This window comes from Chionomys nivalis, chromosome X (genome assembly GCF_950005125.1).
Source record: "Chionomys nivalis chromosome X, mChiNiv1.1, whole genome shotgun sequence".
Lineage (NCBI taxonomy): Eukaryota > Metazoa > Chordata > Mammalia > Rodentia > Cricetidae > Chionomys > Chionomys nivalis.
Window position 1 is genome coordinate 110,923,853 of NC_080112.1, and position 27,196 is coordinate 110,951,048.

At 36.4% G+C, this 27,196-nt stretch overlaps 1 protein-coding gene across 1 annotated transcript; it reads left to right on the forward strand.

Moving 5' to 3' along the window:
• Window positions 1-1,267: 1,267 nt before the first annotated feature.
• Window positions 1,268-4,980, forward strand: LOC130868303 (DDB1- and CUL4-associated factor 12-like protein 1). Its single transcript, XM_057760572.1, has 2 exons — window positions 1,268-3,130; window positions 3,247-4,980. Exon 1 carries the CDS (start codon window positions 1,714-1,716, stop codon window positions 3,127-3,129), a length of 1,416 nt encoding a protein of 471 aa, XP_057616555.1. The 5' UTR covers window positions 1,268-1,713; the 3' UTR covers window position 3,130; window positions 3,247-4,980.
• Window positions 4,981-27,196: the final 22,216 nt, after the last annotated feature.

Here is a 27,196-nt window from a genome sequence, read left to right on the forward strand (position 1 = left end):
AAAGAAGAACACATGGCGTGTACATTGAATTTACACTTGAAGCGAAAGTGCAAAAAGTCATAGAAATAAAATTAACAAACTGTTTTGGGGAATTTGGGTGAGGGAACACTATGAAATAGTTCTTAAATGGCATGATTAATCAGAAAAGTGAATTCATGGCTCCCATTCTCAACAAACTACATTTTGTTGAAGGTAAATAAGATATTTAGAGTCAGTGTTATGCAAGAGCCTCTATGTAATGCATCCCTAATTAATTAAAGTCACACTTGACTTAACTACCAAGTATATGTTCATCATGAAATGTGAGATCTTGAAGCAAAAACAAACAACAAACAAAACAAAATAAAATAAAAAAAAGATATGATATTTTCCTTTCTGACTCCTAAGCTTCTATGAGCTAGACCACTATAGTTCTTTCCATTGTGTTCACATGCTTACTTTCTTCTAGAATATTCTCTGTTTCCATACGTCCTTAAAATCTTGACCATCCTTCCTATTCCTAACTCAAAGATTCAATGTTCTCTAAGGCCATGGACCTCTTAAACTAATGATGGGAACTTGTATCCCCAGCTCCTCACTTGCAGTTTTCTACCCCACTTCCTTAGTTCTCTGAACTAAAAGAGATGATGGTATCTCCAAAATACCCAACTTCACATCTTCCTAGCCAATTAGCACAACCCACCTGACGTAAAAGGCTGTGATCAGTCATCAAGTCCTGGGCATCATCATAGGCAGGCAGGATGTAAGGTGCAATGCTCTGTCATTTGACATGGTCTGCTCCGATGATTCTGTTGCAGAAGCACAGAACATTTGAGGAGGGGGAAAGTGATTCATGGAAAATAAGTTACCAACAGCAGAAGGGCTGTTAAAGGGAACAGGAGCTGCTAGGTTCAAACACTTTTATTTTCTGCCTAGTTCAATATAAGACCTTAGTAAAGAGTCTTATGAGCACATTTTTGTTTTCTTCCACAGACACGAAAGATCACGGCTCTGTCTCATCCCATGATTGACTACATATTGGGTTTCAGATTTATTGTAGTAGAGATTTGAAGGATATTTGGCTGCGGAGGAGGGGGTGACTGAGTTTGACTTGTTGGATCCGGAGGGTGCTGGACTACTGGCCCTAGAGTGATGTCTCCCTGCTCCTCCAAGCCCCTTTCTTGCTTTCCTATGGCTTTTCTATCTTCTTGGCTTTACTACTACCTACCGCCCCCTTCTGGCTGGGCATGAGCTACCCCTTATTGCTATGCTCTCCCAACACTAACACTCACCCTTCCACACCGCCCAACACTTCTGCCATTTATAGTCAGCCCGTCCCGCCTTCTCTCCCAACACCACCCTCAGAGCCTGCCCCTCCCGCCCTGCTGTCCTTATCCTCCAGGGACTTGTCGCTCAAGGCCCAGAAGTCCACACGCTGAGCTGGCTGGCAGCTGCGGCTCCACTCTAGCTCCTGCTACACCTTCGGCCCTAGCAACGATCCTTCCGAGCTCGCTCGGCTCTTTCCGCCCGACCGCGCGTTGCTCGCCGGGTCACGCAGCTTTCACCTCCTTTGCCGCCCACGCACTCAGGACTCCGCAAGCTCCCTGCCGCTCGGTCGCCTAGCCTCCGGCTCCCAGCGATTCCACGCTTCAGGCCGACACCGCGGCGCCGCCCTCTCCAGCAGCACAGGAGACGCCACAGCCCGCAGGGCCCTCCAACCGCTCGCCGACCACCATGGCCCCTCATCAAACAGGTAGCAGGAAGCGGAAAGCCGCCGAGGCAGAGGAGGGCGCGGGGAGCTCTTCGTCGCCAGGCCCCTCAGCGGCGATGGCGACAGCCGAAGCAGGCCAAGCCGAGGGGTCGCTGCTGCTGGTCAAGAGGCCGCGGTTGCCCGTGGCTCACCGCTCCCTGGTGCACTACCTGCAGGGCCGGGCGCTAGGCGAAGAGGGCCACCCGGGGCTGGGGGGCTTCGAGGGCGACCTGCGCAGTTATGGGGTCCTCAGGCTGCCGGAGCTGCTGAGGGAGCGCCAGCTGACGCTTGGCCCTCTCAACAAGGTGTTCGCGTCGCAGTGGCTAAATGCCAGGCAGGTGGTGTGTGGCACCAAGTGCAACACGCTTTTTGTGGTCGATGTCAAGACCGACCACATCATGCGCATTCCTCTGATGCGCGACAGGGTGCCCGACCTCTCTGGTGGCTCGCCCTCCTGTGGCATTCATGCTGTGGAGCTGAATCCCTCCAAGACCCTCATGGCCACTGGAGGGGAAAACCCCAACAGCCTGGCCGTCTACCAGCTGCCCACGCTGGATCCCGTGTGCCTAGGAGATTGCGAAGGCCACAGGGACTGGATCTTCGCCATCGCATGGATGAGTGACACTGTGGCTGTGACTGGTTCCCGCGATGGCACCATGGCACTCTGGCAGGTGGATCCCGACATGTTCAATGGCAGCATCGCTTGGCACAAGGATGCAGGCCTTCCAGTGTATGCTCACATCCGTCCTACAGATATGGAGGCCATTCCCAAAGCCGCTACTAATCCTAGTAACCGCAAAGTTCGAGCCCTTGCATACAGCAACAAAAACCAGGAGCTGGGAGCAGTGTCTCTGGATGGCTACTTCCACCTGTGGAAAGCCCGAAGCTCCCTGTCCAGGCTGCTGTCCCTAAGGCTGCCCTACTGCAGGGAGAACGTGTGTCTCACCTACTGTGACGAGTTGTCCCTCTATGCTGTCGGATCCCAGTCTCATGTTTCATTCCTGGATCTTCGCCAAGGCCAGCAGAACATCCCACCACTCTGCTCCCGAGAGGGAGGCACTGGTGTGCGTTCCCTGAGTGTCCACCAGCATATTGTCACCGTGGGAACAGGCCACGGTTCTCTGCTCTTCTATGACATCCGTGCCCAGAAGTTCCTCGAGGAAAGATCTGCAGCCAGTCCAGACATGTTTCCTGTGCCCTCTGGAAGGAAGCTCAAGCTCACCTGTGGCAGTGGCTGGATCAACCAGGATGATTTCTTAGAGAATTATGTTGCTGGTGTGGAGGATTTCCCCAACGCACTCTACACTCACTGCTACAACTGGCCAGAGATGAAGCTCTTCGTGGGTGGGGGCCCTCTGGCCTCAGGCCTCCATGGCAACTATGCAGGCCTCTGGAGCTAAGGTTAGCTGAACTCATAGTATGCATTTATCTTTCAGTTCAATCTAACTGAACGTCGTTTTCGTTTTCTACATGCTGTTTTAACTGTCTCTTTTTTTTCTTTTTCTTTTTTCTTTCAGGTGGAGCAGGTCCTGATTAACCAGTGTACTTAGCAGAAAGAGAGGGGAAGACAGATGGAGCTGACAGAAGTCGCTTTGAGAAATTTTCTGCACCTCTCCACCATTCTTTGAACTGTTCATACAAATACTTTCCACTAATTCTTAGCTGTGCCGTCTTTGAGTGAGTGATCCATATAGTCTATATGTGGAAGAAAATCCCCGTTATAATGTTAGACTTGTGTATATGTTGTGTTATTTTACTATTAGCTGGTTTAAAGACAGTGCTTTTAGTTTTCATCACTTATGTGTGATATATTAAGATTTTCTAATAAACAGAGTTTAGACATCTCTTGTGGAGCGCTAACCATAGTTTTACGGCATTGTTCCAATTGTAAAATACATTCCATGTTCCAGATTGCCTACTTTTGGAAATATGTCACTCATGAACTGTGATCATGGTGTATATAGTTTGTATGTTGTGGGTGCAAAACGCACATTTCTAAAATGTTTATTATCTGAAAATAGTTGTCATAGAATCTTGTGTATCAGAATCTCAGTTGATGAGGACGGTTTAGGTATTCAAGTGTTCAAGTGTTCTGCTAATTTGAACTTTCAAAATTAATCCAAAAATCAGTATTTTTCTTTCAAGCCTTATTTTAGTTTTATGCTCTGTCTTCTTATTGATCAAAGAATGTACTTGTTTTCACTTCTTGCCTTAGTACTATCAAGACTTGTGGATATATTTGAATGTTTGTGGTTGGAATAACTTACACAGAGTTTCAGTGCCATCATTTGATGCAGGGATATTAAGTATAAATGTAGAATGTATGGCAGAGAGGGCAGAAAATACACTGCTCTAAGGTATAGACTGGATATTTTTGCTGTTGCTATTTTTCTTACCAAATGTTATATTTGAGCATATTTTAAACTTTTCAAAATCTGCCTATAAGTTAAGTTAAAAGAAAAAAATGCAAAGAAAGAAAATGAGCCCATCCAGCTCACTGTGAAAGAAACGCCCCCTCTTTATAAGCTCCAAATTAGATTTTATTTTGTGAACTTCAAAGATTCATACTTAAAAGTAGGATATGTGTGTTACTAAAGCCTCTCATTCTGTGCCTCTAAAGGTAATAATATGTGATTGTGACAATGCAGTATGATTTTCCAGTAGAGGAGCTGGGGATTAAAAAAAGGTAGGTCTGATTGAAGAACTTTGCCATTCAGGTTAACAGAGGTAGTGGGATACTATACAGGTGTATTGGACTTGTTCTTAGGTGAGAATACTGAGAGTGATAAAGCAGCCAGGCCTTCCTCAGAACTGGCCAGGATAGGTTAGCCCAGGATTGGTATTGAGCCACGTTTCCTTTTCCTTAAACATCTGACATGTATTTTGCATTCGTGTAGATAAACTACATGCTGTTCAGTACCAAACCTAAATTGCTGAAAAGAATTAATTGTGAGTTAGATATATAAAATTAGTCAAATTTTTGTTTATAGAGGTTATGCAGGTTCATTCCGCAAATTATACAGTTTTGCTACATATCTGTGCAGTTCTTCTGCTTGCATGTATGGTTCCAACTCTGTTATAAGTGACTTGAGAACAGAGATTGTAAACTGCCATCTTTTATTTCTTTATTTGTGTACCAAGGCCGAACAAAGGCAATCAGTATTATTTACTGATTTTTTTGCCAATGGAAACCTGCACTTCAAATTGTAATAAATATTTGCTGTTGCATAATAAAGAACCTTGCTGTGTGATTCCCTCTCCTGTTTTTCTTTAAATTTTCCCTAATTCATTTCCAGGGCATGTTGTAGAACTTCATCCATTCATAAATAAAGTGATACTTAGAAGATAAACAAAATTTTACTTTTCATATATAACTGAATATTAATCCTTTAAAATAAATTGAGATCTGAAAATTTCTTTAAAACAGTTGGTTTATTTTACCAGAAATATATTTGAAAAATTTCAAATATAGGTTTTTAATTTAGAAATAATTTATATAAGTAATTAATTTGAAAAAAATAATCAAACTATTAGCTGCCTATTTTCTTATAAGTAGTAGGCTATTGGGGGGTTCAATAGTAATGTTTGGAAATAAAGAAAAAAAATCCTCCAATATTGGATGAGATTTAAAATAAACAATGGAAGGTAAAGATTTAGTCTGAATTCTTCTCTGTATTTGTTCCTTTTTTCATGTAGGGGGGTTTTGTTTATTAGGGGAAAGGGAATGGGAAAAGGGGGAAGGGAGGGGTGACCAGCTTCTGGGGACAGGAGTAGCAGAAGAGAAGAGAGGCAGAGATGTGGAGGAGAGGGAGAGGGAAAAGGGAGGGGGAGAGGGAGAGAGAAAGAGAGAGAAAGGAATAAGGGATCGTAGTGAATGTGCACAGAAGATGCTCTACGTGGCTGTAGCTGAGGACATGTCCTGTCAGGATGCTGAGAGCAGGCCGGTACAGATGCGTGAATACTAACAGCCTAGCTACTGGGACTAGCTACTAGGCAAGCCTTAACCTCATCGTCTGTCTCTACCTCCAGAGTGCTAGAACTAAAGGTATGTATCACTAAACCTTGCATAAATAAACCTTTTATAAGAAATAAAAGGTATCATTTATGATTCTGGGGACAAATTAGGAGGGGAGGTAGACATAATTAAATACATCTTAAACAGAAGCAATACTATAACTTCATTAAATGAAAATTGAATTACTGTTTAGCAGTTATGAGTGTCTATATGACTTAATTTTATATTACATAATCAGAGCATATTCAGGTGACAAATTCTCTAAAAGTCTAATATGTACAGTTTTCCAGAATTCCTTGAACCTGGGCTTGGTGGTGCTTGCTTTTGATCCTAGCAATTGGGCAGCAGAGGCAGAGACAGGCAGATCTCTGAGTTCCAGGATAGACTAGTCTACAAAGTGAGTTCCAAAACAGTCAGAGCTACACAGAGAAACCCTGTCTCAGACAAAGGAAAAATCATTTTCAGTGTTAACATAATCACCAGCTCACTTTAAATTTATGATTTTATAGGGTATATACCTTTTAGAAGACAATCACAAGATTTGGCTAAGTTTTCATAGCTAAACAGCCTAATTGTGATTGTATTTCGATTTTAGAAAGTTGTAATAATTTTTAAATTATTCAATTCTGAACATAAGTGCCTATTGCAGTAATGTATAAGCTGTGTGAATTTTGAAATATATGTGTTTTACAGTTTTTGTACTTATATAAAACATGGTTTGATCAAATCCACCCCCCTTCACGCTGCTTCAACTTTTCCAGAATTAGAAATCCTTCTCACTATATTTCTCTATAAACTTCATGTCCTCTAATTACAGGCCATTGAATGTAATTCCTCCTGCCAATATGTACCAGAGTGTAGGACCAACTGCTGCAGCTGTAGTTCTCAACCTGTGAGTTATGACTCCCTTGGGGGTCATATATTAAATATCCTGCTCTCAGATATTTATATTATGATTCATAGCAGTAGTATAATTACAATTATGAAGTAGCAATGAGATAACTTTATGGGTGGGGGGTCCCCACAACGTGAAGAACTGTGTTAAAGGAGCACAGCAATAGGAAGGTTGAGAGTCACCTACTAGGAGTCTCAGCCCTGAAGAAAACTGGCTTTCCAATACCCCAAAGTCCTCTGATATCAAAAACTTCTCAATTACATGTCGGGCTTTGTGAGCAGCCCCTCAAAAATACCAACCTAGTAAGAAACTGAAAAGCACAGTCCATTTTAAATCTATAATGTATGAGTTACCTATCATTGCTGCATGAAAAACTACCAATAACCACTCATTTATTTACTCCTGCAAGCATATTTCTGACTTAAATGTTTATTTTCCTGTGCTTTATTCTTTGAACTGAATTGATTTCTATAATGTTTAAAGTAGAAGAAAAGATCTTAGAAATAAACATACCCACTGAGGGGCTGAGAAAATGACTTGGTGGGTAGAAATGTTGTTCTAAAAGCATGAGGACTTGCATTTGGAACCTTAGAATTCACGGAACAATCCAGACACATGAATGTGTGTTCTGTACCTGGAGGTCAGAAAAATACAGGTCCTAAAACCTTGCTGACAAGCCCATTCAAAAAGGATAGCTACTGGTTCCAAGGTAAATTGCAATAGAGGAAATGACCAAATGTCTTGCTCTGGCCTCCACATACATTAGCAAGTAGCAACACACTCATAAATATACACCATACATATGCACTGTACATACAACACATACACACGCACACACACACACACACACACACACACACCACAAAAGCCAGTGAAAGCAATTAAAGTTCCTCATCTAGCAAAAACATACGTGTTAAATTTAAGCACTAATGAAAAACAAAATTTAATTCTCCAGAGGTTGATTTTCTCTGCCTATACTTAATGTTGAGCCACTTGTCAAAAACATTCAGTTCATTACTAATTTAGAGTGATTTTAGAAAACAATTCACCAAACCATCCTGGATGATTTTCCCAGAGCTTTGCAATCTCTGCAAGCATGTAACCTAGCTGCATTAAGCCTGTCCCCATGTGAGCAGCTCAGGGACACAGTTCAGCCAGCAAGAACATTGTGTGCTAATAAAAAAGGGAGAATAGAAAAGGCACAAGCCATAAGTGGTTGCTTTCAGGGATATTATTTTTAAATCATCTCAAAAGGGTACAGAGAAGTACTTATCACCACAAGCCTTATTAAGAATTCAGAGACATCTAGCTTTTGAGTTTGACATCAGTGAAAGGGCAGGGTGTTTTTAAGGTGAGGACTGCCACAAATTAGACATATATGAAATCAGAGATCTTTAAATGTTGTTCATGTTATAGAGGCAATAATCATTATTATCTAGGTCTTTTCTCTGTTTTTTCCCTTATTTATTATTCTGTGACATCATTTACAGAACTAAGCTTCTCTTCTGATTTTTATGATCTTTATTATTACACTTACCAGATTATAATGGAGTAATTACATGAGAGCCTTAAATACACTTCACGTCCCACTGAATACGAACTTTGTCATTCTGACACCTACTACAATAGGCAAAATATATGTGGTACTGAGTTATCCAATAAAATGTCAATACTTATATTGTTACTGGTTTTGTATATTTGAGATCCTGGGCATTAAACCTAGGGTCTTGCACTTGCTAGGAAAGTGTTTTATCACTGAGTTAGATCCATCCCCAAGAACTATATTTACTTCTTTTTTTCTTTTTTTTAATTAATTAATTTATTTATTAAAAATTTCCACCTCCTCTGGGCTGGAGAGATGGCTCAGCTGTCAAAGGCTAGGCTCACAACCAAAAACCATATTTACTTCTTATACCTAGCAAAGGTCTTATTAAGTTGCCCAGTAGGCTTGAAACTTATTTTGTAGCCTGGTCTTTCCTTAAAATTGAAATCCTCCTGCCTCAATACTTGAGAATCTGATAATAGAGGTCTTTTTCACAAACCTAACTCATAAATTATTTTGAGAGAATATTGATCAGTGTTTGATGGTCAATAATGGGACAAGTTTGGAAGTTGGAAACAATATAAAACAAGGTACAAGTTAGTGATTATGATGATTTTTATCAATGAATAATATGGCTAGTCTGCTGGTTAATCATTGTATTTTGTTTTTTCCCCCAGGGATAATACTGGATTTGGGAGACCAAAATGAAATGAAATGTGAATTATTATAAAACCATAAAATTGCAGATTTGAGTCCCCTTGATGTTGGCCACTTATTGAATCACCATAGATGTCTAAATTCTCTAATCCTATGTTTTAATTACTAAAACTCTCCATAATCTTACATTTTAGCTAATACATATAGGCATATTAATTCTTTTCCTTTCTAGGTACCAATTAATTTTGGTAGAGTAATATGTAGTTTTACTTGATTATTTAAATAGTTTATGTCCAATTTGGAAAATTAGACATAAAATGCTGTAGGAGGTCCTTCTTTCTATATGTTGTTTAATGTTTCTATAAATTGGTTAATGAATAAAGAAACTGCCTTGACCTAGTTGATATGGCAGAATTTAGGTAGGCGGGGAAGACAGAACTGAATGCTGGGAGGAAGAAAGGCAAAGACACAGAGAGACACCATGGAGCCGCCAGAGACAGACATGCCAAATCTTTCCAGATAAGCCACTGCTTTGCAGCAATACACAGATTAATAGAAATGGGTTAAACTAAGATGTAAGAGTTAGCCAATAAGAAGTGAGAGCTAATGGGCCAAGCAGTGAATTAATGAATACAGTTTCTGTGTGGTTATTTTGGGGCTAAGCTAGCTGGGCGTCTGGGACGAACAAGCAGGCCCTCCTTCTGCAACAATAAAATACAAGGATAAAATCATTTCTAAGAATTACAGGTTACTACTGGCAACAAGTTAGTATCCATCATCTAAGATATTTTTGTACATATCTGTGTAAATATGTATAGTTGTATATAGACCTATGCCATTATTACTCTGACAATATATTGTATAAATTATAATATGAACTCATTTTCATTCAATTAATGGCTCTACTTATCCCTCTCAATTAATATTCATCTAATTTGATAATTAGGGTGCTATTACTATTGTTCTTATGATGATGATGGTGATGATGCATATATATATATATATATATGTATGTGCATATGCATGGACAGGCATATATGTGTCACAGCATACATACAGAGTGCAGGGGAAAAAACAGAAAATTTTACAGAGTAGGTTTTCTCCTTCTAGTGGCTGACCCAGGTATTGGACTCAGGTTGTTTGATTTGCTTCAGAAGTGATTTTACCATTGAGCCACAGGATGTTTTCATGTATATATGATCAGTTATAAAGAAGAATATTTGAAGTACTCAGGAAATTACTCTTATTACTTGAAATTATTGTAGTGAAATATTAGACACTTAATCAAATATGACACTGTATACGAATGCATTAAATACTGATAACAAGCATTGAGTAGTGGCAATTTCTGTCTAAGTATATGTCTAATTTGATTGTTTCCAAATAGATGCTAATTGGAACCTCTTGTACAAATTTGCAAATAAGCTGCTCAAGCTTCAACTCAGACTAACTATTTTATTTAAGTATTTTCAAGTTGATTTGAAAAAAAATTAAACAAGATAGTTGACCATAAAGAATATCCGACTTAGAAGTTTATGGTACAGTAAAGAAAGGGTTAATTTTTCCAATCACAAAATTTTTCAATACTTAAATAAAATGTGAGTAGGAGTTGCACCTATGGAAATTATTAAAGTGGTTTCTCAAATCTTTAAATTGAAATAATCATAGAAGCCAATATGTCATTATTATGGATATATGCAACATAAGTCAAATCAGAAAATAGCAGAATTATTCCCATACTCTTGTTTCTAGCAGGATTAATTAGACTGGAAGTATGCTTCCCTGAAATAACAAGAGCACAAGGCTGCCTTAAATACCTAATTTAGGATCATAAATTTAATGTTTAATTGTAGCAAAATACTGTAGCATATAAGTTTTTAGTTTAGCTATATGAAATATTTTCACACTATGTAAATAATTTCCAGAACTTACTTGGGAATCTGGAATTCAATACCCTCTAAACATCATCTCTACTTTCTCTTTCTTCCAACTCATCTAAATTATAATTCTTTTTCTTTTGCTGGAACTTTATTCTAGGAATTTTATGTCAATGGACTTAGGTAGGATTTGTCTTCATGTGTTTTTCTTTGTCAGTGAAGTAACTAAATTAGCATAAAGACTTTGTTTCAACCATGTTTTATTATGTGACAACATTTGTTTCCTTTATTTTCTTTAAAAGGCTGAGTAATTCACTGTGTAAACACAAAATATTTGCTTATCTACCCATTCTTAGCAAGAAATCCAGGCCTCTTCTGTGTAGATTTTGGACACTCTAAATAGTCCTGCTAGAAACAAGAGTATGGGAATAATTCTGCTATTTTCTGATTTGACTCATGTTGCATATATCCATAATAATGACATATTGGCTTTTATGACTATTTCAATTTAAAGATTTGAGGAACCACTTTAATAATTTCCATAGGTTCAACTCCTACTCACATGACTAGCTACCAATGCAATAGGGCTCCATAAATGTGTTTTCTCTTTTTCCACAGTAGTCATTATAAATGGTATAGGTATCCAAGCATGTTGGAAAATTGTTTTTAATTATTTATGCAATATGAATTAATAAAATAACTATGCTAATATAACAATACATCTTACTATAAAGGATAGACATCAACTCAGGATATTATTTCTGACTTCTCAGTTAGAAATGAAGTGTTCTCAATGAGGCATTCTTTATAGTTAGGAGCATCCAGCTTCATAATTAATTATAATTACATTATTTAGATTTTTAAACTTTGAAAGATGTTATATTGATCTGAAATAATATTGTTTTAAGTCTTATTTAACATGTTGGAAAGTACAGTAGTGCATAATTAGAAGTTTCTATTAAGATTACACCCATTTGCATTCACTTTCAGTAACAAAGTTAGTAATATAATTCATCTTATTTATTTCAAAAGCGGTTTAGTAACTAATTGTGTAAAATACTAAGAATAATGTTATCTAAGCATTGAGTAATCGTTTGTGTTTCTTACCTCTTTGATACAACTATTAGAAAACTTGCATAACAAGTAACCTAGAGAGCTATAGAGATGGCTCAGTTAGAATTTATCATGAGGACCTGTTTGGATCTCCAGTACTGTCTTAGTCCTCCTCCTCCTCCTCCTCCTCCTCCTCCTCCTCCTCCTCCTCCTCCTCCTCCTCCTCCTCCTCCTTCTTTCTTCTTCCTCTTCTTCCTCTTCTTCCTCTTCTTCCTCTTCTTCCTCTTCTTCCTCTTCTTCCTCTTCTTCCTCTTCTTCCTCTTCTTCCTCTTCTTCCTCTTCTTCCTCTTCTTCCTCTTCTTCCTCTTCTTCCTCTTCTTCCTCTTCTTCCTCTTCTTCTTCTTCTTCTTCTTCTTCTTCTTCTTCTTCTTCTTCTTCTTCTTCTTCTTCTTCTTCTTCTTCTTCTTCTCCTCCTCCTCCTCCTCCTCTTTCTCTCTCTCTCTCTCTCTCTCTCTCTCTCTCTCTCTCTCTCTCTCTCTCTGCTATGAAGAGACAGTATGACTAAAGCAACTCTTATAAAAGAAAGCATTTAATTAGGGACTTTCTTACATGTTCAGAGGGTTAGTCCATGAACATCATGGTTGGAATTAGATATGATGCTGTATCAATAGCTGACCTGATCTGACGGAAGGAGGGAGAGAATGGGGGTGGTGGTGAGAGGGGGCATGAGTGGGAGAGGGAGAGTGACAGGGAGAAGAAGAGAAAAAGAAAGGGAGAAAGATGGACTGGCCTAGTGTGGACTTTTTAAACCTCAAAGCCCATCCCAGTGACAGACTTTCTCCAAAAATGCCATACCTATTCTAACAAGTACATTATCTCCTTAATCTTGCTAATCTTTTTCAAAAAATTCTACTTCCTGGTAATTAAACATTCAAATGTATGAGCCTTTGGAGGCCATTCTCCTTCAAATCACCATATTCCACTCCCTGGATTGCATATCCACGTAGGCATATCATAATGCAGAAATGCATTCAGTCCATTATCAAAAATCTTCATAGTCTATCACAGTATCAACAGGGTTTTAAAGTCCAAAGTTTCTTCTTTGACCCAAGGATGTCTAACCTCCTGTGAAACCAAAACACAAATTACATACTTCCAACATACACTAGCACAAAAACAAGGGCCTTTACATTTTTAACATATTCTCACAGTTTCATAATTACTCAATTAAACATAACTTAGTTTTTAGGATGTGGTTTTTTGTATAAATTATATTGGTATTTCTGATACAACAGTAAGCATAGATTATATCATATAATACCATGCAGTGGCTTATTCTCAAAAGCAATGCAAACATTGCTTAGCATATGCCATATTAGATCTAAGGATGGTTTAACTATAATGTTTTGGTACTATATCACAAAAGAAATATTGAGTACACTCAAATGTGGACATTTTATCTCTTGGGTTTCTGAACAGTTGAAAAAGAAAAACAGATTTTTGAAAATTGCAAAGGTTATTTCTGTATTGAATCAGAACTGAATGCAAAGTATGAATATTTAATTATGTACCAAGACAGATTTGAAATTGTTATGTAAAATGATTTCATTGGTTCTTACATTGATATTATTTAGCTTATTTAGCTTATAGAAAATGGAAATACAAACCACGTTGATCTTATTTAGCTTACAGAAAATGTAAATACAAAACCATGTGAGAGAGGTTTGACAAAGAAAATGGTTATATTCCCAGAAAAACAACAAAAGTATAATATTAGATTTCTTATATTTATTCCTTTTAAGTAACTAAAAGAATAATTTAAATACCACAGCAAAAAATATTTTAAATAAAGGCTATAAGGAACAAATAGCAATATTTTTCATAATATATGAATATAAATTATTAAAATAATTCATAGAATTATGCTTTGGAGGATAAAGTATTAGTCAATAACCCATATATTATGAGAAGCAATAAATTTATTTAAGCATGGGAGCAATAAAAATATTTGCCATGTTAAGTACTCTAAACCTAGTTAACTACCCATGGCTGGAGTGGTCATAAATCTTAAAGGAGAACCGATGACTACAAATTTCCCAAACCAGTATGATTTCTAATTTCTTACTCTAAATATTTATTCTTATACTCATATATCTCTCACACCTCATCAAAGAAGGTGTGTTTTTTTGTTTTGTTTTGTTTTTTTTTTCAGCAGAGGGTGGGAACTACAAAGATCCAGAACTGTTCAACATGCATAGGATATAACTATGAGATGCCTAACTCCAATTAGTGCAGCTTTAATGCAATCCCTTGAGACTCTAAATGAAACATGCACCTTGACAAGAATACTTGACATGGTATTGTTGGCAGGAGAAGTTCATAAAGTCCCACTCCTAGAAGACCAGAGACAGACAATCAATCAGCTACTTCATAGAGAAGATGGATAAGCTCTCTGATGTGTTATGATAACTCAAATGGTGAGCACTAACAGTGTGTACATATTAACAATACTAAATTAACTTAGAAGTTTATATATATATATGTGTGTGTTTTTGTATGTGTATAACACTAATAAATATATATATATATTATTATTAGTGTTGCATACATCTATACATATATGTACTTACTAATAAAGAAAAAACTGTTATGATTTTGAGAGTGAACTGGGTTACACAGGAGGAGTTAAAATAGGGAGAGGGAATGGTGAAGTGAAAATGAAAAGTATGATACTCAGATATGAAATTCTCAAGAAAATTCTAAAAGTTTAAAAAAAGATGTCATTTTCCAATAACCCATTGTGAAGCACAGCCTTTTCTGCAGATATTGTTTTATTGTGTCTTTAATTCTAACTTAGAGTGAATAGGCACTATTTTTAAACACTGTAACAAAAATCAACACTCATGATATTACCTAATAGTTACTGCTATATCTAATATGACTGCAGACATTAATAAGAGTACAGTTTGTGCTTTTGAGTTATTTCCTTGAACTGCTGTAATGCACCAAGTGCTATTATTTATTTCTGTTTTATTTTTCTTTTCTAAGTAATGAGTATTGAACATTAACTAGGCAAGTAAGTACTTTATTTTCAGTATTTTCACTGAGGCATGTCTTCACCTCTTGGTTTGTAGGTCTTTTGTAATCATCAGGTGTTTTATAATTTTTTGTTCTTTGCATGAAAAATAGTTTTAATAATAATATTAATTCTCTGAGAATTTCAACATATTTTGAAAATATTCACTCCTGTCCAAATTCTACTCATATCTACTCTCAGCTCCCTACCCATCCAACTTTGAGCTTTATTCTAATTTTTTCCCCATCAAGTCTACTTTATGTTGCTCAACAAAATTTGGGAGTGGGACCTGCCCTGGTATATAGTTGACCTACAAAGGGTGACACCAATAAAGAAAACTGACTCTCTTTGTCCAAGAATTTGTTAAAAGCCAATAACTCCTCAACTAGTGGTAAGATTCTATGTCCACCTCCCTAGTCAATGTTAGAATTTATCTGGCTTAAGCATGCACAATAGTAAAACATATTTGCTTTCCTGAAATAATCTGCACTTGATTCTTATATATTTTAATTTTATGCATCTCATAGTTGGATTTATTATCATTTAATTTTACTTTTTATAAGTGTATTGTTGAAAAAAATATAGCTCTATAACAATTTGATTATTCATTTTTTCTTTTTAAATTCATTCTTGTTTGAGCATAATACATCCCAAACAAAGTTTACCCTTCTTGTGTTCTCCCAGTATCCCTCTCTAGCTCCACTTGTTCCAGATCCATTCCTCAGTTTCCCTTCATAAAAGAGTAGTCCTCCCAAGGACATGAATCAAATATACCAGAACAGGGTACAAAAACACTAGACACAAACACTCATGTCAAGGCTCTGCAAGGCAACCCAGTAGGAGGAAAAGGGACCCAAGAGCAGACAAAAGAGTCACACACCCTCACTCCCACTGTTAGGAATTCCACACAACAATATGCTAACAACAATAATATATGTGTGCAGGGCCTATTGTAGAACCACAGAGGCTCCATGATGGCCACTTTGGTCTCTGTGATGAGCCTTGATTACTTGATTCTGTGGATCAAGTTATCCTATTTCTTCAACCACTCTGGCCCTTACAATTCTTCCTACCCATCTTCGGTGGGTTTTTCCCATGTCCAAGGGGAGGGATCTAATGGAGATTTCCAATTCCACTCTCTTTGTATATAATGTTGGCTGTGGGTCTGTGAATTTGTTCCTCTCTGCTGTTGAACTAAACCTCTTATATGATTGGACTAGGCAGTAATCTATGAATAAGGCAGAAAATCATTAGGGATAATTTTATATATATATTTTTTCTATCCTAGGTGTCTGAGTAATCCAGTCTCCAGTTTCTGGCCATTCAGGATGTATCAACTATGGGTTCTATCTTGAGACATGGGCCTCAAATTAGAAGGGTCAGTTGTTGGACATTTCTACAAGTTCTATACTTGCCCTAGAACATCTTCTAGGCAGACTACATTGTAAGTCAAAGTTTTGTGTTTGGGTTGGTGTTCCAGTCCCACCAGTGGAAGTTTTGCCTGGTTACAGATGATGGCCAGTTCAGGCTTCATATCATCATTAGTATGAGTCCTAACTACAGTCACCCTTATAAAATACTGAGAGTTTCCATCTGTTGTAAGCCAACCTGATTCTTCCTCCTCCCATCTCCACCTGCTCCCCATTCAACCACAAAATCTATTCTATTTCCCATTCCTAGAGCCATGTGTCCTCCTTAGAGTTTTCTTTGTCACTTAGATTTTCTTGGTCTGCAGATGGCAGCAAGATCATCATTTACTAACTACCTAATATCATCTTATAGATGAGTCTATACCATATTTGTATTTGTGGGTCTGATTATCTCACTCAGAATGATTTTTTTTTCAAATCCCATGTATTTGCCTGCAAATTTCATGGTGTCATGTTCTTGGTAACAGCTGAGTAGTACTCTATTGTGTAAATGTGCCATATTTTTCCTCATCCATATTTTGGTTAGAACATCTAGGTTGTTCCCAGTTTGGGGCTACAATGAATAAGTCCACTATGAACATTGTTGAGTAAGTGTCCTTATGATAAGATGGAGTGTCCTTTGGGTATACACCCCAGAGTAGGATAGCTGAGTCTCGAGGTACATTCATTTTCAGTATTCTGAGGAATAGTCATATTGATTTCCATAGTGGCTGTATGAATATGCACTCCTGCTAGCAATGGAAGAGTGTTCCCCTTGCTCCATATCCTCTCCATAATGAGCTGACACTTTTGTTGTTGATCCTAGACATTCTGACAGGTATAAGATGAAATTTAAAGTAGTTTTGACTTTCATTTCCCTGATGACTAAAGATGTTGAACTTTTCTTTAAGTGTTTCTTTGCCATTTGAGATTTCTTTATTGAGAATTCTCTGTTTAGATCTGTTCCACATTTCTAATTGGATTATTTGGTTTGTTGTTATCTAGTTTCTTGAGTTCTTTATTAGCCACCCATTGGATGTGGAGTTGTTGAAAGTATCTTCCCATTCTATATGCTGCTGTTTTGTCCTATTGACAGTGTCCTTTGCCTTACCAAAGTCTTTCAGTTTTATGAAGTCCCATTATTGTCAATCTCAGTGGCTGCACTATTGGTTTTCTGTTCATAAAGTTGTCTACTGTGCCAATGTGTTCAAGGATATCTCCATAGTTTTTCTACCAGGTTCAGTGGATCTGGTCTTATGTTGAGACCTTTAATCCATTTGGAATTGAGTTTTCTGCAGAGTGATAAATATGTATCTATTTGCATCCTTTTACATGCAGATATCCAGTTAGACCAGCACAATAATTGAAGGTGCTTTCTTTTTTTTCCATTGTGTTTTTCTGGATTCACTATCAAAAATCAAGCATCTATAGCTGAATGGTTTTATGGCTGGGGTTTCAATTTGATCTCATTGATCAACGTGTCTGTTTTTATATGTTGTTACTGTAGTTCTCTAGTACAGCTTGAAACCAGGGATGGAGATACCTCCAAAAGATTTTTTATTGTACAGGATTGTTTTAACTAACCTGGGTTTTTGTTTTTCCATAAAAATTTGAGTGTTGTCTTTTCAAGCTCTATAAAGAATTATGTTGGAATGTTAATATAATTAAATTTAACATGTAAAATGCATTTAGTTGGATGGCCATATCTACTATGTTGGTCCTATTGATCCAAGAATTTGGGGCATTATTCCAGCTTCTGATGACTTCTTTAATTTTTTTCTTCAAAGACTTGAAAATTTATCATACAAATTTTTCATATGCTTTGGGTTACTCCAAATTATCTTATATTCTTTGCGGCTATCATGAATTGGTTATTTTAACTTTGACAGGAATAGTTCTCATCAATCATAATTGTGATCTGATCTTTATAATTTATGGATTAACTACTAACAGGTTATACAACCCTATACTCCATAAAGCAAGGACTGATAATATAACGTGAAATAAATTATTCCCTGAATTTTATATTTAAAAGCTACCATTTATAATTGGAAATAAATTTACCACAAAACATTATTTTTTACTACTTAAAGTTAATTCAATCTGAAAATAATACTTATATTTGTGTGCTAATTAAAATATAAAGAAACATTTTCACTGTTGGTAGAGGAGGGCCTATTTGTTCTTCCCAGCTGCCTGGCTAGTTAACCCTGAAATATCCGCACAGAAACTGTATTAATTAAATCACTGCTTGGTCCATTAGCTCTAGTTTCTTATTGGATAATTCTTACATCTTAATTTAACCCATTTCTATTAATATATGTATCACCACGTGACAGTGGCTTACTGGGTAAAATTCCCAGCATATGTCTCTGGTGGCTCCATGGCATCTTTCTGTCTCTGTTTTCTTCCTCACAGAATTCAGTTGTCTTCGACTGCCTAAGTTCTGCCCTATCAGGCCAAGGCAGTTTCTTTATTCATTAACCAACACAATCAACCCATAGAGGGGACTCTAGCATCATTTCACTAACAGTTCCTTCAGAGGGGTGTGGGAATGAAATGATAAAAAAGTACAGAGGAACCAAATATGAGTGAGTACATCCCATGTTCCTCTTTTTGGGTCTGGCTTACCTCACTCAGGATAGTGTTTTCTATTTCCGTCCATTTGCATGCAAAATTCAAGAAGTCATTGTTTTTTACTGCTGAGTAGTACTCAGCATATTCCATACTTTCTTCATCCATTCTTTCATTGAAGAGCATCTAGGTTGTTTCCAGGTTCTGGCTATTACAAACAATACTGCTATGAACATAGTTGAGCATATACTTTTGTTGTATGATAGGGCATCTCTTGGGTATATTCCCAAGAGTGGTATTGCTGGGTCCAGGGGTAGGTTGATCCTGAATTTTCTGAGAAACCACCACACTGCTTTCCAAAGTGGTTGCACAAGTTTGCATTCCCACCAGCAATGGATGAGTGTACCCCTTTCTCCACAGCCTCTCCAGCAAAGGCTATCATTGGTGTTTTTGATTTTAGCCATTCTGACAGGTTTAGTATTAGGAGCTACGTCCCTGGCACCTGGCTGCCCGCACGGCTAGCTTTACCCGAAATAATTACATGGAAACTATTCTTTTAAACACTGCTTGGCCCATTAGCTCCAGCCTCTTATTGGCTAGCTCTTACATATTAATCTAACCCATTTCTAATATTCTGTGTAGCACCACAAACTGGCTTACCAGGAAAGATCTTAACCTGTGTCTGTCTGGAGTGAGAGAATCATGGCAACTCACTGACTCGGCTTCTTTCTCCCAGCATTCTGTTCTGTTTACTTCACCCACCTAAGGGTTGGCCTATCAAATGGGCCTAGGCAGTTTCTTTATTAATTAACCAATGAAAGCAACAGACAGATACAAGACCCACCTCCATCAGACAGGTGTAAGATGGTATCTTAAAGTTGTCTTGATTTGCATTTCCCTGATCGCTAAGGAAGTTGAGCATGACTTTAAGTTTCTTTTGGCCATTTGAACTTCTGTTGAGAATTCTCCGTTCAGCTCAGTGCCCCATTTTATAATTGGGTTGATTAGCCTTTTATGGTCTAGTTTCTTGAGTTCTTTAGATATTTTGGAGATCAGACCTTTGTCAGTTGCGGGGTTGGTGAAGATCTTCTCCCAGTCAGTGGATTGCCTTTTTGTCTTAGTGACAGTGTCCTTTGCTTTACAGAAACTTCTCAGTCTCAGGAGGTCCCATTTATTCAATGATGTCCTTAATGTCTGTGCTGCTGGGGTTAGCCATAAATAAAGGACATTGAGCCCTTAATTCGTGATCCTAGAGAAGCTAAATAAGAAAGTGAACCCAAAGAAAAACATACAGGCATCCTCCTGAATATTAACCTTCATCAGGCGATGAAAGGAGACAGAGATAGAGACCCACATTGGAGCACCGAACTGAAATCTCAAGGTCCAAATCAGGAGCAGAAGGAGAGAGAACGCGAGCAAGGAACTCAGGACCACGAGGGGTGCACCCACACACTGAGACAATAGGGATGTTCTGTCGGGAGCTCACCAAGGCCAGCTGGCCTGGGTCTGAAAGAGCATGGGATAAAATCGGACTCGCTGAACATAGCGGACAATGAAGACTATGGAGAACTCATGAACAATGGCAATGGGTTTTTGATCCTACTGCACATACTTGCTTTGTGGGAGCCTAGGCAGCTTGGATGCTCACCTTACTAGACCTGGATGGAGGTGGGTGGTCCTTGGACTTCCCACAGGGCAGGGAACCCTGATTGCTCTTCAGGCTGATGAGGGAGGGGGACTTGATTGGGGGAGGGAAATGGGAGGCGGTGGCGGGGAGGATACAGAAATCTTTAATAAATAAATAAATAAATTAATTAATTAAAAAAAGAAAGTACAGAGAGGTTGTAAACTCTTATTATTGATCATGTTTGATTTTAGAGAAAAATATTTAGTGACTATATTGCTAAATAACCAGCTTTATCTCAAAAATTTCATGTGTTGGTAGATAAACACAAATTTGTGTGTCATGTAAAAGTACATTATAATATTATACAAAATAAAAAACTTTAAAGAAATTTATTTTATTCAACACATGCATAGTTCATTTCATTTAGGTTAGTCACAATTTCTTTGTATTTTGGTAATGCTCTTTAAAATTATGTTGGCATTGATTTAACAAGAAATCCATACTGCATTACAAATGAAAAGTATGTTAATTTCAGAAGAAAGAGATTGCTTAAGAATGTCACAGAACATTTACATGATTTCTGTGGTTTTAGTTTAATATATAAATAGTAGATCAGTACTCTGAATGGTATGTATTTAACAACAAAAATCAATTGTTTATAATTATATATTAATATGTTTAAGAGCATTATGGAAGTAACAAATGCTACAAATTTTGTACAGATAAGATGAAAATGGATATTCTTCATGCATTTCAACTACCTTATGGACTAGGCAAAAAATATAGGTGCATTTTTTAAAACATCCTAATGCATAATCTGTTTAAACTAATTACCTATTTTTAGTTTTGTCTTCATTTTTAAAAGGCTTTTCAAACACTTCTTGCTAACTGGTGTTTAATAATGGAGGAAAACACTGAATGTATCTTTTTATCAGTAATTTCAAAGTATTATTATGTGAGGAAGCAATTAAAGAAAAGGTTGTAATTTTTTGAAACTTCTAAAATGCTTTTTCCATCAGGATCCAATATAATAGTGCATGGCTTTTTCATCTTTAAAATCAATTATATTCTGATTCTTTCCTCTTTGTTAAGATAGTCAAGGATTTAGGACTAACAGCTTCAAAATTTCTTTTGTTTGTTTCTTTCTCTGTTGGTTATTTTGACTGCTGAGTCACAAATAATTCAGATGAAAAGGGCTTTTCATCATTTTCATCATTTAAAATCAGTCTTTTCTCATTTTACATAACAATCTATTCCCTCTCACTCCTATTCTCCCTCTCTTCCCTACATTCTCCCATCCCATGCCCACTCACTTCCAGAGAGGGTAACAGGAGTTAATAAAGTCTGTCACATCACTTTGAGGCAGGACCAAGGGCCTCCCCACTACTTCTAGTTTGAGCAATCCCTCCAAAGAGAATGGGTTCCAAAAAGCTAGTTCAAGCATTAGCGATAAATCCTAGTTCCATGGCTCAACAAACTACCCCAGGCACACAAGTGTCACCTACATTCAGAGAGCCTAATTTGGACCTATGTAGGTTCTCCCTCTGTCAGTCCAGAGGCTGTGAGCTCCCACTAGTTCAGGTCAGGTGTTTCTGTGAGTATCATCATCATTTTCTTGATCCTTTTGCTCATATTTTTACTCCTTTCTCTCTTCGAATGAACTCTGGAAGCTCAGTCCAGTTCTAGCTGTGGATCTCTGCATTTGTGTCCATCAGTTGCTGGATGAAGGTTCTATGTTGACAAAGTGGCCATTAGTCTCCCTCTCCACGATTGCTTAGGGTCTTAGTTGGGCTCATTATTGTGGATTAATTCTTAGGGCCTTGTTTATTCCTGTGCTAGTTCCTTCCCTATCCAGCCAGAGTTGGTGGACTCCTATTAGCTCAGGTACACTGTTTCTATTGGTATCCCCATCATGGTATTGACCTCTTTGTTCATATTCTTACTCCTTTCACTCTTCGACTGGACTTTCGGAGCTTAGCCCAATGCTCTACTGTGGCTCTCTGCCTCTGTTTCTATCAGCTGCTGGATGAAGGTTCTATAGTGACATTTAAGATAGCCATCAATCTGACTACAGGACATCTTTAATCCAACTTTAAAGAATGTCTAAATTTAATAGAATATAATATTTATTCTTTATCTGAATATAGTATGCCCCAGTTCCGTTAATTTTATTTGAAAGATGAATACTAACTAGTTGTTTTGCCAAATATTAGTTTTTTATAACCATACATATGCATGCACCTGCTGCATTTCCCCTCTTAATTCACCAATAACTGGACTTTAAAGTTGATTCTGTATCTTTGCTGCTGTGAACAATACAGCAGCAAGTATAGATGTGCAAGGAAGGCCTTCAATTAGCATTGATAATCCAACTATAAAACCTCACTTTTATGTTTTTAGTACTATTTATTCATTCTCTTATTACATTACTTATTTTGTATCTTCATCAATTTTATTCCTCATTTTTCTTATTTATAGGTAGCCATTTTGACATTTTCATGGTTTCTAATTTTAGGTTAAAAAGAGCATTTGAAAATATATGCTATTGTGACTAAGGACATGGTTCATTCAGTAAACTTCCAGCCCTATAAGTATGAGGACTATAGGTCAGTTACCCTGCATTCATTTAAAAACTACAGATGGTGCTGTATCTTGAGAGAGGAGGAAATAAATAGATCCTCAGAACTCATTGGTCAGTCTGTCCAACCCAGTAGCCCCAGGTTCAGTGCTAGACTTTGTTTAAAATACAGGCAATGAGTGATGAGATAGACTCCTGATAGACATCTGTGTTGGTAAGCTTGCACACGGGTGTGCACAGATCTCACCTATAAACATTAGCTCATCCATGAACCTTAAGTGCATGCAGAGACAGGGAGAAGAAAAAGAGGGGGCAGAGAGGGAGTGAGGGTGAGAAAAAGAAAGAGGAAGAAAGTTTGTTGCTATTTGAGACATGTAATTTTTTGGAATGAATTTCAAATAATAGGATTATGACACAATCACCAGTACAAGTTCCATAATACCTGTGTTGTATGACACTCAACTTAAACTGTGTTTTTGATATGCAGCCCACAACTGATCTATTTTTATACCCAAACATTTTCATAGTGCATTAATGATATAAAAGTATTCTTTATATATATGACTTAAAGTTGCTACTTTCAAACTGTAATAAAGACATCATATTGAAATGGAACAGGAGCATGTTGTAATTAAAGGTCACTGGAACGAAAAATAAATTTCTCCTTTCATTTGTTATATTTTTATTGCAATCCCTATTAGTGATATTCTATTGTTATGAGATCATATAACAATAATTTTCACTAAGCTTATCAAATACATTATCCAAAATTATTTGAAAGGTCTATGTCCCATTTAAAATACCTACTTGAAAAACTGCAAATAAGTAAAACATTTTTAAATACCCTCTTTCTAGACTTTAGCACTTATTTTAATATCTAACCTGTTCTCCAGTGGCAGAAATACCAACTAGAATGGATTAACAGTTATGGTTGTTCAAATTGATTTTCTTCTTTATCAGCTCTTATTCAGCAAATGGCAAGTTTGCTGACATAGCAGTGTACCATAAATTCAACCTTCCAGATTATATCAGTCCTATAATTCAGTGTGGGCCTATCACTAGAATTTCAATATGAAGAACTTAGTAAAACACTGTAAAACATCTTGAACCTGCATTAGGCATTTTATGCCATTTGCAGGGGGAGAGGGGAATTTGGAGAAAACAGTCAAATAAGAAAAAACACAAGGAGGCTCAAATTAGCCTTTGTGAAAACCTTTTACATAGGTTTTAAACTTGTTACAAGAATTTTTAAGTGGCTGAATATGAAGTAACAAGTATATATATATATATTTTGTTAAGAGTAAATACAAAATTTATTTAATATAGCACCTCTCAAGCATATTTGCTGCTTTTTCACAAAGATAAATTCCTGCATATGGGTTATTTCATTTTATGCATTTTGTTAAATAGTTTATCTCCTATTCCTCTCTATTAAACATTCTCATATCAATAAAAAGATTACATCTTATTTCAGACTTTATTTTCTGTATTATTAAATAAAAACTTGGTTCAATATATAAATTCCTTATTTAGCAGTTCCCTATATGTGCTACATCTATCACCTCACATATTTCTCTCATGTTCAAAATTTTAGCTGGTTTCCCTCTTTCACTTTTCAATCTGCTAACAGTGATTTTTTTTTACAACTAATTTCCAAATATTCTTAAGGTCGTATCTGATCTTCTTGAATTGTTTTAAAATAATGAACAACACTGTTTTCACTGCTGTCTTTAGCAACTCCTCTAATTGATTCATCAATTTCATATGAATCAAAAGTAACTTCCCCAATCCATCCCTGATATTTTCTATGTAATAACTTTTCCACAGTTACCATTTTCACACTCATTCTTACATTATTTTATAATATCAATCTTTGTTGCTAACTTCTTTTTATCCACTATTAAATATTTCTGCTTTTCAATATCTTAGTTGTGTCTAGGATTCTTGTTTTCTACTTCTTAAAGATTGATTATATCATATATGCTATATGTAACTCATATGTAAGAAAATAATTTACAGCTGTCAATATAAGCTGCTTTTTAAATACATATAGAATCTTAGTAAAAATAAATGTTTATGTCAAATAAAATTCTTGTATTCTTGTAGTCAAAATATATTCTTTTTTTTCTTTTTCTTTTTTTTTCGAGACAGGGTTTCTCTGTATCAAAACATATTCTTAATCCTATAGACCATATCACAATGTCATCCATTTCTTCTCAGTTTTCTAAAGTTATCATTTCTCTTTTATTAATATCCAAAACTCTTATTACTCTGAATCAATTATATCTCCACAATATTTTTATTATTTTATCCATTTTAATACATTAATTTATTAACATTTCTCTAATTATTGGTTATTTATTGTTATACAACAGGTTCCTTATATTTACAATAGATTATTGCTACAGTATTATGCCTTTAAGTGCAGTTCATCAATAAAATTATTCATAGGGTACTTGTAAACTACTAAGAGATGACATTTTGAATTTGGTGTTATATTAGTCTACAAGCCTTATTTACACTCGCACACATACACACACACATATATGTATATTTATACACACACACACATATATATATACAGACATAATTTGTTTTTAATAGTGGGTTGACATATTCAGCACAAACTCTTTTGTTTCACTTCTAATGAAGAAAGAGGGCCTAAAGATTATTTCAATCAAAATTGACTAACAATTCAATAAATTATTACTGTGTAACAAAACTATCAATGATTCTTGAACAATAATGTGAATGAACATAATAATATGTGTAAATGGTTGCATACTTAAGAGAAAATATGGAATTTTTTGCATATCCATTCTTTTGCACCTACTATTTGCATATAACTGGTTTTCATCTTTTATAATAAAAGTTTAATCATATATACTGACATTTCCTGAAGTATATAACTCATTTTAATACATCATCAAAGATACATAGTCTATTGTAGAAACGTACAAATGTTGCTAGACTACTGGATCAAGCCCTTTGAGTGTCTGTGCTAACTTTATTGTTGCTAGTGTCAGAATTCAGTAGAACTGTGAAATACTCAGTTGGTGTCATAAAACTTTAATTTTGTTGTGACAAAAAAAATCATTGAAAATTAACTAAATATAAGATTTTGGTGGCTTAAGACAGAATTGTTAGAACAGTGTTGACTTCTGGATACATGGATTGGTAAAAGCATGAAAAAAGCAGGAGAAAGGGAAGTTTTGTTTTTTTTGTGAATGTGTCAAGATTCTGGCAGTTGATAACTGCTGGAACTTGAAGAAACATCAATTCTTGAAGATGTTCCCACTTATAGGCTTCATGTGTATGGTCCCCACATATTCATATGTGTGTAACACTAATTCAGCTTAGTCAGATATTAAAAAGAAATACTGAAGAAGTAAAATTCACAGAGGGCAGATTGGTGGGATATAGGGAAATATGAAGAAGGAAAATGGGGGTAGATATTCTAATTTATCATCGTAAAAATGTATTAAAATCTCACAAAAATAAAACAAAATTTTAATTAAAAATAAATTTTGATATTGTTGTTATGGGAATAAATATAGTTTTCTGGTGGTTAAAATACAAATTTAGAAGCTTCAGGGATATAATACAATGTACAAAATTGTATTCCTCTCAAATTCATAGTGGTGGAGCCATAACCTACAGTACCTCAGAAAGTGATTGATTATTTTTGATGACAGAGTGATTAAGTAGATAATTAGGGTTAAATAAGGTGATATGGTAGGTCCCCACCTAATAAAACAAGCATTAGGAAACAAAAGCTTTCAGGCACACTGTGATACATGAAAGGTGTACACACATTCAATAAAGACCACAGATAGGGATATTGAAGAATCTAGTTCTGCAAAATAATAAGAGATCTAAAAATCTTCCAACTCTGATGGAATATTGATATTAAACATGCAGCTTCAAGATATGTGACATAGTGAATTTGCATTGTTATGTGTAATTTTATGACAGCTTTTTAAACAAATACAGCAGGTTATTCATGAGGGAACAGTTGGTCTTATATACATGTCATTATAAAGTTTATTTTGAGGATGGTACTGACTCCCACTCTAAATGTCAAATGGAACCAAGTGTAACATTCCAGAAGAAAAAGCAGATATGAAAACCCAGTAAAACTTGATTTAGAACAACAAGGCTAC

What these genes read in the sequence shown, in the direction of transcription:
- LOC130868303 (XM_057760572.1), top strand. Translation starts at nt 1,714, where the DNA reads ATGGCCCCTCATCAAACAGGTAGCAGGAAGCGGAAAGCCGCCGAGGCA.